Here is a 17,607-nt window from a genome sequence, read left to right as displayed (position 1 = left end):
GGCTTAGCGTCGTGTACATCCCCATATCCTTCGCTCAATTCTGATCGTTGTATTCCCCTGCCCAATGCTGATCGCGGTCTTTTCTCGTTCAGTTCTTATTGCGAACCAGACATATCGTCGTTCTCAAATGCCGTCGTCTAATAATATTCATGGCCGTCGGTTTCTAGTAAAACCGACAATGCCTTGGTCGTGTTAGTGTGAAAAGTTGTCGCACTAGGCAGCTTCCTTCTTCGGCTTGCGTTTATTGCCAACCCTCCCATCCGTGTGCTCGTCATCGGGATTCCACTCCTCGGGGTGAAAGTTGGGATTGCAGTAGTGAGCTCGGTTCCAAATACTGTTCTTAAACGTGTTGGTCGTCACTTGATACGTCGATTCCGGAAAATTGTTCTTGCCCTCGTCATAATCGAGCTGAACAGGGCTGAATCGGATATGATAGCTTGAAGCGCCTCGCATGGGGAGCGAATTCTGAGGTCCTGGGCCAGGTGCAGGTAGCATCGCTGGACTTGGCGCAATCGCAGAACTTCCCGATACCGAGGCCGGCGGGGTTGGGGGTTGAGGAGATGCCATGATGGGTGGTGGCTGTGGTGGCGCTACTCTCGGTGTCGTAGCAGGCAAAGGCTCGGGGAAAGATGACATCCATGGGCTCTGTTGCACAGGCGAGAATTGTTCTGGCGCCGAACTGGCTGGAGGCGGTGCGAGCTGCGCAAGCCCTCCCATTGTGTTACTGAAGCCCGGGATGATAGACAACGCATCAAAGTTCATGGTCGAATACTGTCCGAGATCCGCTTGGTCGGTGGTGATGTTAGTGTTGTGGGTGAAGCCGCTGACACGAAGCACCTGCATGGTGGGTGCCTTGTACAGGATGTCGTAGTGGTCGGGTCGGTAGAGCAGATAGATGATAGGGCCAAGTGTGCTAGCGTCTTGGGCGTTGAGTTCATCGGGTACACGGTACTGGTTGACATGAGTACCTGCACTGCGGTCGAGGTAGGCAATCTCAAGTACAAAGTTGGCAGGTCTGAGGAGGACTTCGGCCAAGGCGGACATGCCAAGGTGCTCGATCTCGCGGTTAGGGATCTCGACGACTTGCCGGCAGTGCGCATCAACACCTCCTCCATCCGACACGAAGGGATTGAACTTGGCAGCATTGAGCTTGAGGTATGTCCCTGTAAGTAGGCGAAGGTAGTAAATGATGTTGCTCGACACGACAGGGTCGTTCCACTTGGCCTGGATCAATGAGTGCGCATACTGAGGGTTGGCGACATTCTGAGCGACTTCGCGCAAAAAGTCAAACATCTCATCTGACCAGTCGTCGTAGAATGGATAGCCACCAACAGAGCCCAGCAAATGGTTCATGCTCATAAGACGTGCCACCTCGCCCTCGATCTTGGCCTGGTCCCCCGACTCAACGAGTTTCTCGAAGTAGCTGAAGCCAATTGCTATTGGTGAGAAAGTTAGCGCAAGTTGGACATGTCACAAGAGTTGCCGAGACATGGGCAGTAAGCAAGCAAGGTAACGTCAGGCATGCCAAACATGTTTCATAATAGGCGGAGAGAGTCGCGGGATAAGAAGCGGGGAGCTGTAGACATACCTCGCCATCCACAGTTGCCATCGCCCTGAATGGGGCGAAAATGTGAGTAAGTTTGGGGGAGAGCCTGGATCATGCCATGTTAGCAGCAAGCGACACCAACAAGATTAAATAAACGTACGATTGTCTTTTCGACATAGACGGGATCAGCTTTGGCATACTCGTGGGTGATGACATCGCTCGAGACTTTGTTCCCTACTGCGAGACCCTACGAGACCGGAGGTTAGCGATGGACACGGTGAAGCATGCAAGCAAATGACGCGGGAGCTACAAGCGCCGGGTGAAATGGGTGCGATATACCTCAAGGACAGGCTGATAATCCTCTGCAGCAGCCTGCTGCGCGGCCATACCGTGCTGGCCTTGATCCTCCATCTTGAGCACAACAGGAGGTTGTGCTGCGTACTGCGCCTGCTGTAGAATGTCAAGCTGCTGTTGCTGTTGATGGCGGTGGTGACTTTGCGGCGGTTGCGCTAGAGTTGGCGAGGAAGAAGCTCTGGAGGTGGAGTTTTGTGAAGAGGAATAGGGCGAGGATACGGATGGCGCGGTTGCAGTGGGGGAAGAAGAGAGTTGCTGCTGTCGAGGAATTTGTTGTTGCTGAACAAGACGCGGCTGCTGCTGCTGCTGCTGCTGTGTTTGCGATTGGAGTGCATGCGACTGGGGAAGTTGCGATGATGGTGCAGGCGGCGGGTTGTTGTAGAAGCCAGCACCTCCACCTCCAGCAGACACGGGAAAGCCAAAGTCCAGGTCTGAAGCTAGGCCATAGGACGCGAAGCTGGAGGAGGCGAAAGGTGTGGGTTGAGGCTGGAACATGCCTCTGAAGAGAGAGGGAGGGAGAGGGAGAGGGAGAAGGAGAGGAGAAGAGAGGGAAACAAAATAGAGGGTGAGTGAGCAACCAAGTTCAAATCAAGGCAGAGACTCAGTGAGTGATTCAATGCGAGGTGATAAACGGTTGTTGGTGGATGAACGAACGAGGCACTTTCAGCTAGAAAATTGAACCTCTCTCACTGGACTTGCTTCCTGTCATTCGAAAGTCACACTCTCACACTTTCTCTCACTCATATGAGAGACAGACAGACAGGCAGGCAGACAGGCAGATAATCAACTCAACTCATCACACTCAATTAAAAGAGAGGAACAGGATGGGGGGGAATGTGAACGGGAGGAGAAGGATGGCGTTTTTAGGTAGTGCTAAAGCTAATGGAGAGAGAGAGCAGAGCATCAACAGGCCAGGCCCAGGACCAGGACAGGGAATACCTAGAGCAAGGTACAGTACAGTATCCGTAGCTTAGCAGACGGACAAGCCACCCGTCGGATACTGATACATAAAAACGAACCAGAGTGCCCCCCGGGTACCGTCTCGCGCTGTCAAACGCCCTGTGGATCAGAAGACGGACACCGACGTACGTACGTTTTTTTTCCCTTTTCCTCTGCCTTTTCCCTTTCCCTTCCTCGGTAGCGGTAGGTTACAGCACGGTTCGAAGGAGAGCCTGGGGGGTCACTGCAGGGATTGGGACAGGGGTTCAGGGTCAGCGCCAGGCCAGGGCTAGGGATTTAGGGACAATCCACGAGCGGGCGGGTTCGATTAGCCTAGCGTGAGCATTGAGCAGAGCGGCACGTTCTAACGGGAACTGTACCCCTAGCTTGACACTTGGACCTAGGTAGGTTTTGAGTCTTTTCTGACGAGAGGGGCTGATTTTTTCTACACGGCGGGGGGGTTCTAAGTTGGGATTTGCGGCACGGTTGAGCAAGACCAACGGTTTGATGATTGACAGGGTGATTGAGAATCGGCTGAGGGGAAGGGGGAAAAAGAAAAGATAGCGCTAAGAATTAAATTCCCCGGGAGTCTATTTGGCTTCGATGCAACCTGAACCTGAACCTGGATAATGCACGACGTACTCTAGACAAAAGTATCAATCAGGCTATCAGAGGTTTGTTGTTGACAGGCGAGGTGAGGGCGGCTAGCAGAGTGTAGCGACGGGAATGGAGTGCAGCGAGGGTGCCAAGCCAGGTTTTTAGTGTGGGTGATACAGAGGCGAGGCTAAGGTAGTAGGTAGTTTCTTGTGCTCTTGTGGGAGGGTTGGACAGCAAAAGCTAAGCTCCTCGACTTGACTTGACTTGAGCCAAGACTCTTGTTGTAAGCACGATCAATGTGATACAAGAGGGGGTAGCGAATGCTGAATGCCAACCTAGGTAAGCTCAAGCTCAAGCTTGTGAGCGCATGTACTATGTATGATCCTCTCACCTGAAGAGGCTAATCCATCCATGGCACGTCAGCTTCCTCATTGTCCAGAACAAGCGGTATCAAAAGTCCTCCATCATCTGCTAGACGAGAGACCCTCGTGGCAGCACGATACATCAACACGCCGCAACTGAACCTGGGCCTGGGGTGTTATAGAAGATTAGTAGGTTGCAGTAGACTTGCAGACTCCACCGACAGCAGGGATTGGGTGCTTTTCACCAAACTCCATGACGATCTCCCGCTGACGATGGCCCGTCAACTCTTTCACAAGCAAGTTTTTGTTTTACGATGGGAAGCTGAAAAGAAGATGCAACCGAATTTGAGAATTGATGCGCCGTTGTGCGGCACGGCTTGCGGGTGAAATTTCCCACTGGTCTGCTATAACCATGACGGCTAGAGCGCTTGTGGTGGAAAAAACGATGGGATGGGTGAGATAGGTAGCGAGCGTACTCCGTAGTGGAGGTAGAGAATCAAGATCGATTCGTGGTCGGGTGATTTCATTAGTTTCAACCGGGCGAGAGTAGTCGTAGACCAGCCAATGTGAGAAGCAGGCATGACAGTAATGAATCCTTATGAAAGGCATTATAGAATTGTATTGTGTCTGCCTCTACGGAGAGTGTGTGTATCATCATACGGCCAGGTACGAAAGATGCAATGCCCAGGCGATGAAAATGTGCCGCATCACTTGGCGGTACCTGTCTGTGCCTCATTCTATGGAACCTTCATTTATGGGAACACTCTCGTCCAGCGTCTAATCACATTTGTCTCTGCGACATTTTAACTTTTGCGATCTTCATATTAACGACCGTTTTTTTCCCTCCCCCCGATCCAATCGTGTGGGGAGCAAACGAGTAAGCCAATACAAACCAGGTGATGAAAACCAGCTAAGGAAAAGCCAAGCCCTGGAACACGATCCCGCTTCTCCCCGGAGAACGGACGGGGTGAAATATGATACGATGCGATGCGATGCTTTCTTTTTGAGCTGTCAAACAGGCATGTGCTGTGAATTGCTGTACAGTAGTATTTATTTGCGACATCTCAAACGCCAGCAGATGGAATCAACAGCACATCGCCTACGGAGATTGGTCGCGGAAGACGGGCCGCTCGCGGACGGGAACGGGAAGCTTAACGTTTGGGCGAGAAACTCTCCGCGGAACGACGTGTGTTTGCAGCAATAGTCGGTTCTGATGTGTTTTGTCGAATGAGTGAAGAAATATCTCATGCATGGAACTTGCTACAGAGTTTTGTCTCAACAGGTTAGAAGAACGAATATCACTATCTTTGTCAAAGTGGCGATGAGAGAGGAGTGCGTGTGCCTGGACCCCTGTTATGTTTGACGAAGTGGCTTGGGGGAGGTTGACTGTCGACTAAAACCAGAGCAAGCAGGCCCCCAGGGGCAGGATCAATGACCGCTACAGCGAGTGCCTTAGCCGAAGATCGAGCTACTGCCAGGTCCCTTTGTCTAGTACAGTAGATTCAGAATCTGCCTCTAGTCAAGCAAAGGAAAGTCAAAAACATAGCCCAGCACTGCAATCAAAATCTCCAAATCTCAAAGTGTCTAGCGGTGATGGTGGTGGTGCGCACGGGCCCAGCGCAAATCGAAGCTATCAATTGGTTCGTGTAACACACACCCCAGAGACCAATCGTCGGGGCCAACCAAGCAATGGATGATGATTATGCAGCAAGCATGCCCTGTGCTGGGATCTTTGCTTGACCTTCTTGATGTGAGCACGGCAATTGAGCTGAAGGCATTAAATGAAAGACACATGTGTAGAACAGCCAAGTTACTCAGGTACTGAGGTATATATCTCGGTATCATATGAAGATGAAATCATCGGCTGTCGCTTCCGATGCGCACTAACGTTAGCAAAAAGTATCGTGACGCTAGCTCAGCGCGATCCAAATAAGCCACGATCTGACAGACTCGACTCAACCCGTAGTCTAAATCCACATCACATACCGAATCAAAAGACCAGGTCACATATCACACGCCGTCAAATCAAGACTCGCAATAAAAAAAGCAATTATCCAGAATCCTTCCCGTCTTATGTCTATTCAAGACCGGGCCCACGGTCCTCACCCAGTATCCGTGCCTCCCTCCCGCTTCAGGACACTCGTGAATCAGCGGCAAACAACGAAGCAAACAGAAACACTTCCACCATTCAAATAGATTCATTGCAGAAAATACCTCTCTGCACACCTCGCAAGGTCAACCGCCAACGGCCCGATGTACCTCCCGCCGCCGCTCCGTCGCCTTTGTGCTTCCCATTATCTCTCTTCTGTGTCCGAGGTTTTGATCACAGGAGAGAATAAAATATCTCGTATTGTATCTCCCTAATCTAGATGTGTCTGCCGTTGAATTCGGAAGGTTGGACACGTTCCGCTATGCAGCTATCCGCGACGATTCAGCATCATGACCATACCTTTGCTGCCCCGTGTGTTACTTTACTTCCATGTGTTACAGCCCCCCCAACCGCAATCTAACGGGAAAACTCTCTTTTCAAGAAATTTCTCTTGTGACAGAAGCAAACAGTGAAATCTCTGTGAGCCAAGACGGAGATCAGCCGCAACCCGTGAAATGATAAGCCGCTTTACCCCTCGCAGCGCCCCAAGTCCCGTCTCGTGTAACCACTCGACGTTGCATCGCTTGTCTGGCGTCTGGTGATGGTCAGCGATCTTAGCTTGGTCCTTGTTTTAGTTGGTCTTTACTGCATCATAGACTAGGTAGCCTTGAAAGTTAGATCACCGAAGCACCCTTACATATGTCGGGACTAAAAATCAGGTGAGGCAAAGGATACCTGCACAACTGCCGAACATCAGCTGTCGGTTACCACTGAGACATCAGGTTACAGGCATCTGACTATGAGGTCGTTGTTTATATTGAATAACATTACTCGTCACTAGCTTTTGCTACACGAGACATGGGGATCAAGTCCGAATACGGCGTCACTTCGGCCCTCGTCCCTTCTGCACATCTTTCTCGTCATCTCTTTCTGAGACAACTGGTCCGTAGTCGATGCTGCTGCCCGTCTGGTGCGACGAGGAATCACCGTTGCCGGTGACCTCGTACTATGCGAGATCCCGTCGAAGCATCTCCAAACGCGGATGCACCCGCAGGAAAACTGCAACAGCATCTTACTTTCTCTATCCAGCAAAATGACCTGGGGGTTTGAAACAGGAAACCGTAGCAGAGAGAGTTTCCTAGCCTGCAGATACCCCCGGGGCTACGTTGACGACCATACAGTAAATTCATTCCATGGCTGGTCTCTCAGGCCCATTGCCCTGCAGCCAGTTTCCCCTTCTTCCCACGATGTTGGGTAGCCGCCCTGTGGCTTCCTTTACCTAGCGGAATACCTGACATGTCCATTGTTTGCTCATCCGTTGCGGAGTGCTCAGTGTTGCGGAATCCATCCCCATCTCTGAAAATAGCACCAAACAGCTCCGAGATAGACGATGTGAGTCCCTGGAGTGCTGCAATGCGCTCGGTGTCTGCGTCAGAGGTGATCTGCAGGAGACCCTCTTGTTGGTTGACTCGACCGTTGATCTTGCCGTCAACGATCAAGAACCCCAGAATGTCTTGTACCTCGGGCTCGGAAATCTTGAGTTGCTTGGCGATCCAGGATAGCTTCATGCGTGTGTAAGGTGCGATGAGCTTTACAACGCCCTTGGTTCGCATGTTTCGCGTGACTTCATCGATGTTCTCGGCAATGAATGGATCATCTAGGATGTCCTGGTTACGCTGCAGGACCTTCTCGTACGCGTGTACATCGTCCCGCTGATAAGCGTCGACCAGATCTGTCATGGCGGAGATTCGCGGATCTGTCTTGTAGGGCTTGGTCTCCTGCGAATCGAAGGGATTGATGTCGGACTTCATGAGCATTGTTGTCAAGAGTAGGTACTTGAGAACCTGGATTCGCTGGAGAGAACCTGCTTCGTCGTAGTTACGGAACGATTCAAAAAAGTCGCTCTGCGCTTCCTTCCAGTTCTCTTCGCTCATATGCATCTTTCCACCACACTCTCTGATAATGCCCATGATTCTTGGATGTGGTACCGCGGATTTGACTTTGAGAGCTCTTTGATACAGGGCCTTGAGTTGCTTATTGTTCTTGGTCTCTGCAAACATTTGGATCTCAAGTGCGTAAATCTCAAGTGAATATGTGCCCTTGCTAGGGTCGTCGGTTCCATCTTCTTGCTGACAGGTCTTATGGAGCTCTCGGAGCTTCTTTGATACAGCGCCGTACTCCTTTCGGTCGAGGAGTAACTTTGCCAGCTTGATGTTGGTCTTGAGCCATAGGCGCTCGTTGTTGGTGCTCTGGAAGCTCTGCAGCGTGAGGGAGTAGAATTGCTCCATACACTTCACCGCCTCTGGGCCATCCGCTCCCTTTTCAATGTAGTCGAGCATGTTGTTGATGGACTTCTCGGAGTAGTTGCGCGTGACGGCCGACTTGACGTAGGTGAGGAGTTCGGCGTAATGTTCTGCAGCCTATTGCCGTCAGCGATGTCCTTGTTTTTCCAACAAATGTCCCTACCTTGTCGTATTGACCGAGCTTGAACTCGAGCTTTATGGCCTGCTTCACACCTTTGAAGCCCCATTCTCCTTTCTCCTCTTCGAGTGGCGGGATGCCTAGGAATTCTGCGATCGCATCTTCGGGGTCGGAAAGCTTGAGCTGCTTGGCGTTGTAGTATTTGTTTTCGATATCGACGTCGGCGGTCTCCTCGTCATCATCTTCTTCGTACTCGAAGTCGTACCTGGGCGTAATTAGTGATGCACTGCGTATGCGCGGCTGAGCTTGCGTACTGCTCCTCATCTGACTCCTGCATGAAATCCTCGTCGTCCGACATGGTGAGTGGTTGTGGTCGAGCGCTCAAACAATATTATCTGTAATAATTAAGACACAAGAAGGCTTATTCGGGTCGAAAACTTGAGGATGTCAGACGGAGTAATTATTGAGATGATGAATGGTGAATGATGAATGTTGGTGGATTAGAGGAGGCTACTGTAACTTAACTTCCAAAAGCTGGGGTGGAGCAGGCAACCGCGGGGCCGCTTATCGATAAGGTGGAGCTCCAGTACAACACCACCTTGCAGTGAGATGCATGTGCAATTCTCGAAAAAGGTACTTAACAATTACCTGCTCATATATTGCAATATCTAAATTATTCTAGATGACAAATGAAATATCACAAGATCGCACAACTCCAGACTCCCTTGTTGTCCGTGTATCCCACCAAGCACTGAGCTCAACCCTCGTGAGCTTGAGCAATACCAGAAGCTGGTAGCTTCACTATAAACAGCATTACAGCCGTCGCCATGGCCATGAGACTGGTCACCAAGAATGGCAATCCCATCCATTGACCGCCCAGCTCAAAACCGCGACCCAAGAGCCAGCTCATTGCGGGCGCAGTTAACCCCATGATAACTTCGATAAGAGAGATGGTAGTGTTCAAGGTAGCGATGGTATGCGGCTCGACCAGAGCATTGATCAAAGCTCTGCTGAGTGCCACGAAAGAGTTGCCAATGCTGACGGTGATGAGAGAAATAATAAAGAGCCATGGTACTGAAGCAAGACCCATCAACAAACATCCAGCTGCCATGATTGTGATGGCAATACGTGCGAGCAGTAAATCCCTTGCCACGGGGCGCGATTTGTAACGGCGACTCTTGTTGAGGAAGTCGGATGTCACAGGGAGAACTATGAGGTAGCACACGACTGTTGCTACTATGCCAATTGTCGAGATATATGTTGCCTGTCGAAACGTTAGTGGATGAAACGCGGTGTTGATGAAGAGACTAACCTTGGACCATGACCAATCGAAGCGTTTACTCATGTATTGCAACAAAACTCCCGTAAGTACAGTCCGAACCGGGAAGAAGAATGCAATAGCTAGCATGAGCATCATAATGCTCTTTGACGCGAAGATGAAGCGCCAAACATGCTGCATATCATTCTGAATGCTGAACCAAGCCTGCTTCAGCACATTGTGCTTGCTCAAAGAAACACCCTGAAGCTGCTCATTCTCATGCTCCTCATTGTGTCTCCTATCATCTTTGCGTCGAAGATGCATGGTCTCCGGGATGAGGAGAATGCACATCGTGCCGAAGACCATGAAGCCAAAGCCAATCCACATGGACAACCAGGGGTCGAATTGGAGGAGCCATGCGGAAATCGGATTGAAGATAACGTTGAAGATTAAGACTAGAGCGACGAGACGGAAGAACATGTCTGTTCGTTGGGAGACTGGAACAACATCTGCTACGATGGTGTAGACCATTGCAACGGCCATTTGACCTCCGCCACCAATGAGGTAGAAGATACTTCCACCGAGGATGGCCCAGATTGAAAAGATGTTTGGGAATGATACTAAGACTGTGAGTATGTGTTACGAAATGGGACAAGGTGCACTTACGGACTAACAAGAGCCAGGCTGTTGAAAGACAGCATCCTAGCATGGCCAAGAACAAAACAAGCCGTCTTCCATATTTATCAGCAACGATACCATATGGGAACTGTGTCAGGATTGCTAGCACATGTAAGCGAATAACCTTCAATATTACTTGATTCACTTACGGACTCCCATCTCAAAGGCCTGCTCCCATCCTTGAACCATAGCTAATGTCTTCTGAACAGGACTATCCTTACAGCGATAGTCGTCTGTGTCGAATGCCCCAATTAAATGATCGGGATAGTGTTGCCGACAGATGATATCCTCCGCGATCTTTTTGGTCGGAGGATTCATGATGAACTGGCTCACTTCGACCATGAGAAGAGCCAGCATGCCCATAGCCAAAGCGCGTCGTCTCAACGACTTGGAGGGCTCATCGTCTTCCTCTCTGCCACTTGGCAGCAAAGGCGACTGCTCCGTCGGCCCTTCATCCCTCTCAATCCCATGATTGTTCTCAACATCTGTATCATAGACGTTATCGTCCGTAAGTTTCGCTTGCGCCGCCATGTTTCACGACGCGCTAGAAGTACTTCAAGGAGTGAATATCGCGATGCTCAAATCGCAGGTCAGACCAGAGGATTATAACATATTAAAAAAAGAATGACGATGGGGGAAAAGGAAACGCGCCATCACAGGATTCAAGTTTAGGTTGTCCCTGGAACTTTTGCGACAAATCGTCGCAAGGTCATTGGCCTAGAGCGCGGTGACGTCTTTGCTGACCTGGAGAGATTACTCCGCCTTATCGTGGCGTTGGCCAATGAGATGTTGGCCCTGAAACGAGTTGGCTTGATTGAGGCGGACACGCAAGCGGGACCACGAGGTGCTTACGACTGTCATTTGGAAGCAGAGATTAGATTGGGCTTAAGCTTCTTTGATAGGAAGGTCTGAACTCAATTCACCGTGTTTATGGCCACGTCTTGTTGAGTGCAAACGTATGCTCTACGCTTGCTTACTCTGCGTCCAAGACAGTCAAGTTGACAACAAATACGGGGAGACTCGGCCGAGGGTGTCCGGGGCGTCTTGGATCGGCGATCTGGGTCTCGGTCCGGAGCGGATCCCGTGGACACCGTGGACGGGCCCAACGCGGCCGGTAGCCCACTTGGTTCAGCCTGACAAGGCGCCACTGAGGTCTAGTCCATAGGAACAGTTTCTCTGACGTTACGAATACTCCATGTTTTGACTGTTCATGCCTAGGGGAGGAAAGAAAGCTCAAGACCTTGATCCTAGACGATGAAAGATTTAGGTAACTTAGTGTAAATTCAGCCTAAGTTTAGGATATCTTTTGCTAGGTTTATTTTGATATCCCATATCAAGGTCGATGTTTTCTTGTCCCCCGAGGCACGCATGCATAGTAGATCTTGATCGGTAAGTGGCCTGGCAACTGCACATTTGCATGGTAACTGACAACATCAGAGCTCAACGCCTGTCGTGTTCGCGTTCTCAACAAGACGATGATGGTGAGAATGCCAGGCTTCGTCATGGCTGCTCTTTGTACCGTGTCTTGCCATAGTGCTGAAGCAGGAGGTCGCATTGCCCTCTTGCGTCGCAGAAAATGATCCTGGTCAGGGCGCTAACCACCTGCAATATCCACCACCGGGCGTTGGATGAAACCATTGCTTCGTCGACTTCACGAAACTCAAGGCAGGTTCCTTACGTTAATTCGCCTCTATCAATCCCATGGCTACCAAAGACCCAGAGTTCCAGACTCAGTGTCTTGATCTTATTTGTGGGATCAAAGCCGCGCATGAGAAGCAGAATGATCTTCTTGAGAAATTGGTGATGCTAATGGCTGAGCCATTTGAACTGAAGACAGCCCAACAACGAGAAGATAAATGCCATGAAGAGATCGAAGAAGCTCTTGTACAAGGGGATAAAGTCGAGCTCGATGGAGGAGTGTCATCGGATGATCTCAGCGTTGCAGCGCAACAAGACATTAACTTGGGCAACATCCTTCGCTACGCATCTCATTCTTACAAGAAAAGGCTACAGCTCTTTGAGACTGGTTTAGATGGTCCACAGCCATTCGCCCTCAACTCTCAAATACCTCCCTCACAGTCTTCGTACACACTACCTGAGCAGTTGGAGTACATTCCACGACCCTCAGAAGATGGAGACATCGTTGTCAATGCCACTCAGTCCTGGAATTACTGTAGGTATCCTCATTCATCACCGACATCCAAATTGACAATCCCCTTAAACAGGGTATCCACGCGATTGGGAGTTACACTCCCCCAGAAACAAATCCATCAGCCCAGTACCGGACTTCATGCCGCCATGGCAACTTACCCGTGGAGAAAATGAAAAGTGGTATCACATCGATGACATAGACTTGGAGTTTCCCCTGACCGCGCCGGATACACTATCACCGGTGGTCGGAACATACTTCGAAGTGCCTTACTCTTTCTTTCCGGGACTGCGGAATCTGAACATGGCTTACACGCGGCGTCAGGGAATCACGTATGGTGGCTCAGGCGACTACTTGATCGAGACAGCACTTACCGAAGCACATCGATACAAGATTCGCCAGTCACTTGGGGACTTTTACGCTGTGCCCCAGGATGGCCGACTCCCTCTATCGTTTCATACGAGTGAGCTTCGCATGCAGGTTCGTCATCGACGCACTCGCAACGATATCGATCGCAGTCTGAATAAGTATCTCGAGCCTACGCGTGAGCTACTCAGTAAACTTCATTGGTTTACTATCATCGACCTCACGGCGCCTGGGGGTTCTCAAAACGCGGTATATAGTCTACGAACCAAATCGTTACCGTTCCAACATGATTATCCGCCATCGCGTATTGAGGCGCCGCCTTGCTGGGAGATGATCCAGCCAGCGCTTCATAGAGAAGGCAATGGGTTTGTGTCATGCCCATCAGTCATACAAGATCACCCAACTCAACCTATACATCGCGAAGGTAGGTGGTGTCGCGTTATTCAGCTTGACGGCCTTGCAAATATCACCGCTGGTCTGATGGAGGAGAAATGCACCCGGTACAACTCGATGACCGTCTGGAAGCTTCTCTTCCAAGATAACCAGCTGAATTCAAGCAAGGGCCGGGCATTTCGCGCCACGATGAATCAGCATCTACTCTGCAGACCGTCTGCAAAGGACTTGCACGGCTCCGAAAACGTTCCATGGAGGTCATTTCATATTTCTTGGTATCAGCTCTGTACGCAGCCCACGGACGCGGCTGTCAAACAATCTACATGGAACTATGGACGTCTTTATGGAGAGAAGGGGCCGTATATCAAACAGCAGGCTTTTACTCTGGGGTGTACTTATCAAGAGCTTCATGGATCTAATGCTAAGCGTGACTCTTTCTGGACAGTCTTGATCATGAAGCCGTCTGCTGCTGATTTTGATCCATATGATGTCCACAAGGTCCCGCGTCGAACCTACCCTCCTCAGAGCGATGGTCGACAATATCGCTCAGAAGATGTTATTCTCGATGCTATTCGGACGAACTTACAAAAAGCAGCAAACGCGTGGAGTCGAATGCAAGTAGCCCTTGACGCAATCGTCGACCACGATCCTCTCTTTCTCGACCCCGTTCAGCACGACAATCTCTTATTCGACGACGATACGTTCTCAAGATCACGGCAATACTTTTGGATCGTCAGTTGTCTCGAGTCTTTCCTTATTCTTATCGATGATGCTATAGAGGAGTGGAGGAGGTTTCGTGCAGATTGGCCTCATATGCTTATGGAGATTGATCCAGCGGAGGAGTCACGAACGGGAGAAACGCCAGAGACGTCGACGCGAAGAGTTGTGGGGGAGATTGAAGCGCAGGTTGATCGATTGAGGATCATATCTGCTCGTTTCGAAGCAAGTCGTGACAAGACGAAAGCTCTCAGAGAAGGCGTACGTGTCCCTCGACTGCTACGGTCTACATACTAACGTACTTCGCACAGCTCTTCAGCGCCAGTGGAGTAATCGAGAGTCGTGTCTCTACTCGTCTAGGCGAAAACGTCAAACTCCTCACCTACGTCAGCATCTTCTACCTACCACTAAGTTTCTGCGTTGCTCTATGGAGTGTAAACGAGGGCTATTCCCGACCAATACTGGCATTCACATCAGTTCTTGTCGCAGCTGTGACGTTCATCGTCGTAGCTAACATGAGAAACATGGCCTCTGTATGCGCTGTCGCATATCGTGGTGTCAAAAGACGGATCGTTCGACGGATGCGTGGGAGTGAGGATGAGAAATGGGTAAAGAGAGCAACGGCCTTTGAGAGCTACAGACCTGAAAGGATGGAGGTTGAACCGTCCGAGTGGTATATCTTGTACTTCTTCATATACTCTATGTTCAGCCAGGCAGGTTCTTGGATGAAGAAGCAGAGACGGAAAGTGAGGAGTTTGTTTAGTTCGTCGGAGAGAGAACCAAGTCCTGCCAAACAGAGTCCAGCGGTGGGAAGCGAGCCGTGGGCAACTCCAAGCTCATGGTGAGGCAAGAAAATTATCCTCAGACATGGGTAAAGTTAGTAGATCTTAGATTATGCATTTACAACAACTTAATTTGATCAACTCCAAAGGTTTTCTTGATGTCTGTGGGTCAGGCCTCTCTCTACGTCCATAGGATGTCAAGATCTTTCGGGAAAAGGTTTTCCTTTATCCTTGTTTCATATCGTCGACACAGCCTCGAAGGAGTGAGATGCACTGCCTTTCCAGGAATCATTCTTCATGGATCAACCGTGATCGGCTTATGCAAATCCTCCGGAGCAATCTTATTTGGTCGATTAAGGAACGTTGAGTTCAATGACTTTCTCTTGGACAAATCTGGGCAATTCAACGGTTGACTCCAAGTAAGAATGCCTCACGGGGCTGATTTCTGGATCACCGTTGTTGAGACATTAGTGCAATCTTTATTCAGGTTGCTTTTGTTTCAGTCTCGGGAACTTCCAGCGATGGATTCTTCATCTCAATGCTAACAAGCCTGACGGGACTGCTATCCCGCTCAGCCCAGCCCCCAAACCCATCCATGATCACCATCACGATCTACCAATCACACAAACCTCACAGCGAGCAAGCTCATCGTCACCGTTACATCCCCCAATCTTCTATGGAGACTCAGGAGTATTTTTGCCCTACGACCCCTGTCAGAATGTAAGCTCGTGGGTCTTCCCGCTCCTGAGCTTAATTTCCTTGACAAGGTATCCGATCCTCGAGTCCATCTAGCCTATCACAAGCAGCTCGCCATCTTAGCATTTTATGGGACGACGTATATGGTTCAATCACATGTTGGTGTTTGATCCTATAATCCTGCAGGGGAATTGGAAATGCAAAAACACTTGGAAAGGAGGATATATAAGGTCGATAGATCAGCTTGGAATAGTATCTATCTTCATCCAGATATCATCAGTCGTCATGTCTTCCACAAAGTCCCTTCTTGCATCCATCCTCGCCATCGCTCCCTTGGCTCTGGCTCAAGATCCATCATGCGATTGCTATGTTACCAAGGGCGATAGTCCCCAGTACTACACAAGCCACTCATTCTTTGACTTCCGTTCCCTCTCCCAATACGCTGGTGTTCCTCCCCTCATCGACTCAATCCAAGGCAACGCTGAAGCAGACTTTTCTTCAGCTTTCTTCAACTGGGAGTCTGAGTTTGCTCAAAGTTGGGGTCCTCAGAAATGGAACAACGGAAACGAAGAGTTTCCTATGCAGAATACTTATAACAACTTGTACATTGAGGAGAACAATGACGTCTCTCCTGCGAGTGATACGTGGTTAACGATGAGAACTGCTCGTCACAATGGCTTCCAAACCGCCTCTGAGTTTGAGTCCCTTGAGAAGCATCAGTATGTCTCATTGAGAATGTATGCTCGCACCAAGGGTTCGCCCGGTGCCTGTACAGCAATGTTCACCTATCTCAACGGCGGCTCCCTCGCCCTCGTCCAAGAAGCAGACATTGAAGTGCTCACCAAAGATGATCCCACTATCATCCACTACACAAATCAACCCTCCTACACCGACGAGGGCGGCGAAGTCGACGGCGCTCACCTAGCAGCCACACTCCCCGACGGTCTCAAGTGGACGGACTGGGCAAAGCACACTATCGACTGGACGCCCGATGCGACGATCTGGAAGGTCAATGATAAAGAGACCTGGCGTAATGCGTTCCAAGTGCCCAGAGATCCGGCGCAGTTGAGCTTTAATGCCTGGAGCAATGGAGATACGTGGACAGGTACTATTCCAGAGGGTGGTGCGGCGTATCAGCAGATTCAGTGGATTGAGGTCTTGCATGGACGCACGGAGCAGGGGGCTTGTAAAAGGGTCTGTAGTGTTGATGAGGGTGAGGCTGGTAAGGCTGTGCCTGTTTAGAAGACGGCATGCTTTCTGGCAATCCTCTGTCAACATTTCTTGTACATAGTTGAGTATAATAGAGAGTTTGTGCTATCAGTCCTTCGACAAACTGACTTGAATCATAACTTTTGGTCCTCTATAGTCTATTAGCCGTTGACCATCTACAGCTTGAATCTCTGCGCCAACAAGATCCCCTCTGCCAAAGTCCCAACCCTCGCATCGATCGCACAGCCCTCCTTCTCCCACGTCTCACACATCCCCCACAAATCCGTCAACTTGACCGTAAAAACTTCAATAAACTCACCCTCCTCCAGCTCTGGCTTCAATTCTTTGTTCGCGGGCAACTCCATGTCAACGCTAACATGCACCATCTTCAAATTCGTGTTGCAAAACCCTGGGTCGTTGAACATCATGGGCGACGTCTCAGTGGCCACACCGACGTAGCCTGTCTCCTCGCGGAGTTCGCGGATGGCGCATTCTTCGGGTGTCTCGCCCTCGTCGATCAAACCGGCTGGGACTTCGATTGTCACGGCGTTGATGGGAGGGCGGTATTGTTTTTGCAGGATGAGTTCGGGGCCTGTTGGGAGGGGCAGGATGGCTACTATGCCGACGCCATCGATATCGGCGGTCTTGGGACGTGTCAGACGTTCGGCTGATTCCCAGGTTCTGGATGTCCCTGTTGGGTCACGATATGTGATTCTAAATATTTATATCTTAGAAGTGAGAGGTGTGAAAGGAGGTGAGTGAGCGTACTTGGAGAGTTTGATCCAGCGAGCTTCCTCCTTAGACTGAGATTGTTAGCAAATGTTGGTAGACTTTGGGAACATTACTTACTAGAGGCTCAGTGGAAGTCACTTTTGCATTGAAAACAGACATTTTGAGTGAGTTGAAGAGAAAATTTTGTCTGTTTGTCTTGTTGTGTTTTGAGAAGTCATGATGAGTTGGCTACCGCCCCGCCGAAGTCGGTGAGAAGATGTGCAACGTCACACAAACTACCCTGAAGCTACCCAGAGCATGCGACCAAATCACCAATTGC

General features: G+C 50.1%; 6 protein-coding genes across 6 annotated transcripts; 2 read left to right on the top strand and 4 right to left on the bottom strand.

Annotated features, from left to right (window-relative positions):
- Positions 1–213: 213 nt before the first annotated feature.
- FMAN_01830 (uncharacterized protein) lies at positions 214–2,395 on the bottom strand (the record flags this gene model as incomplete). The annotated part of the gene is made up of 4 exons (XM_041823401.1): positions 214–1,436; positions 1,589–1,652; positions 1,707–1,793; positions 1,886–2,395. The coding sequence occupies 4 exons, from the start codon at positions 2,393–2,395 to the stop codon at positions 214–216; spliced, it is 1,884 nt and encodes a 627-aa protein (XP_041677177.1).
- Positions 2,396–7,092: 4,697 nt separating this feature from the next.
- FMAN_01829 (putative COP9 complex subunit 2) lies at positions 7,093–8,666 on the bottom strand (the record flags this gene model as incomplete). The annotated part of the gene is made up of 3 exons (XM_041823390.1): positions 7,093–8,307; positions 8,354–8,573; positions 8,623–8,666. 3 exons carry the CDS (start codon positions 8,664–8,666, stop codon positions 7,093–7,095), a joined length of 1,479 nt encoding a protein of 492 aa, XP_041677176.1.
- Positions 8,667–9,065: 399 nt separating this feature from the next.
- Positions 9,066–10,775, bottom strand: FMAN_01828 (uncharacterized protein; the record flags this gene model as incomplete). The annotated part of the gene is made up of 4 exons (XM_041823379.1): positions 9,066–9,572; positions 9,621–10,186; positions 10,233–10,346; positions 10,394–10,775. 4 exons carry the CDS (start codon positions 10,773–10,775, stop codon positions 9,066–9,068), a joined length of 1,569 nt encoding a protein of 522 aa, XP_041677175.1.
- A 1,170-nt stretch (positions 10,776–11,945) lies between these two features.
- On the top strand, positions 11,946–14,714 carry FMAN_01827 (uncharacterized protein; the record flags this gene model as incomplete). Its single annotated transcript, XM_041823367.1, has 3 exons — positions 11,946–12,417; positions 12,470–14,130; positions 14,181–14,714. The coding sequence occupies 3 exons, from the start codon at positions 11,946–11,948 to the stop codon at positions 14,712–14,714; spliced, it is 2,667 nt and encodes an 888-aa protein (XP_041677174.1).
- A 918-nt stretch (positions 14,715–15,632) lies between these two features.
- On the top strand, positions 15,633–16,589 carry FMAN_01826 (uncharacterized protein; the record flags this gene model as incomplete). The annotated part of the gene is made up of 1 exon (XM_041823356.1): positions 15,633–16,589. One exon carries the CDS (start codon positions 15,633–15,635, stop codon positions 16,587–16,589), a length of 957 nt encoding a protein of 318 aa, XP_041677173.1.
- Positions 16,590–16,732: 143 nt separating this feature from the next.
- FMAN_01825 (uncharacterized protein) lies at positions 16,733–17,447 on the bottom strand (the record flags this gene model as incomplete). Its single annotated transcript, XM_041823345.1, has 3 exons — positions 16,733–17,270; positions 17,325–17,359; positions 17,406–17,447. 3 exons carry the CDS (start codon positions 17,445–17,447, stop codon positions 16,733–16,735), a joined length of 615 nt encoding a protein of 204 aa, XP_041677172.1.
- Positions 17,448–17,607: the final 160 nt, after the last annotated feature.

Source organism: Fusarium mangiferae (assembly GCF_900044065.1).
Source record: "Fusarium mangiferae strain MRC7560 genome assembly, contig: FMAN_scaffold001, whole genome shotgun sequence".
Lineage (NCBI taxonomy): Eukaryota > Fungi > Ascomycota > Sordariomycetes > Hypocreales > Nectriaceae > Fusarium > Fusarium mangiferae.
This window is presented reverse-complemented; position numbering and strand designations above follow the sequence as displayed.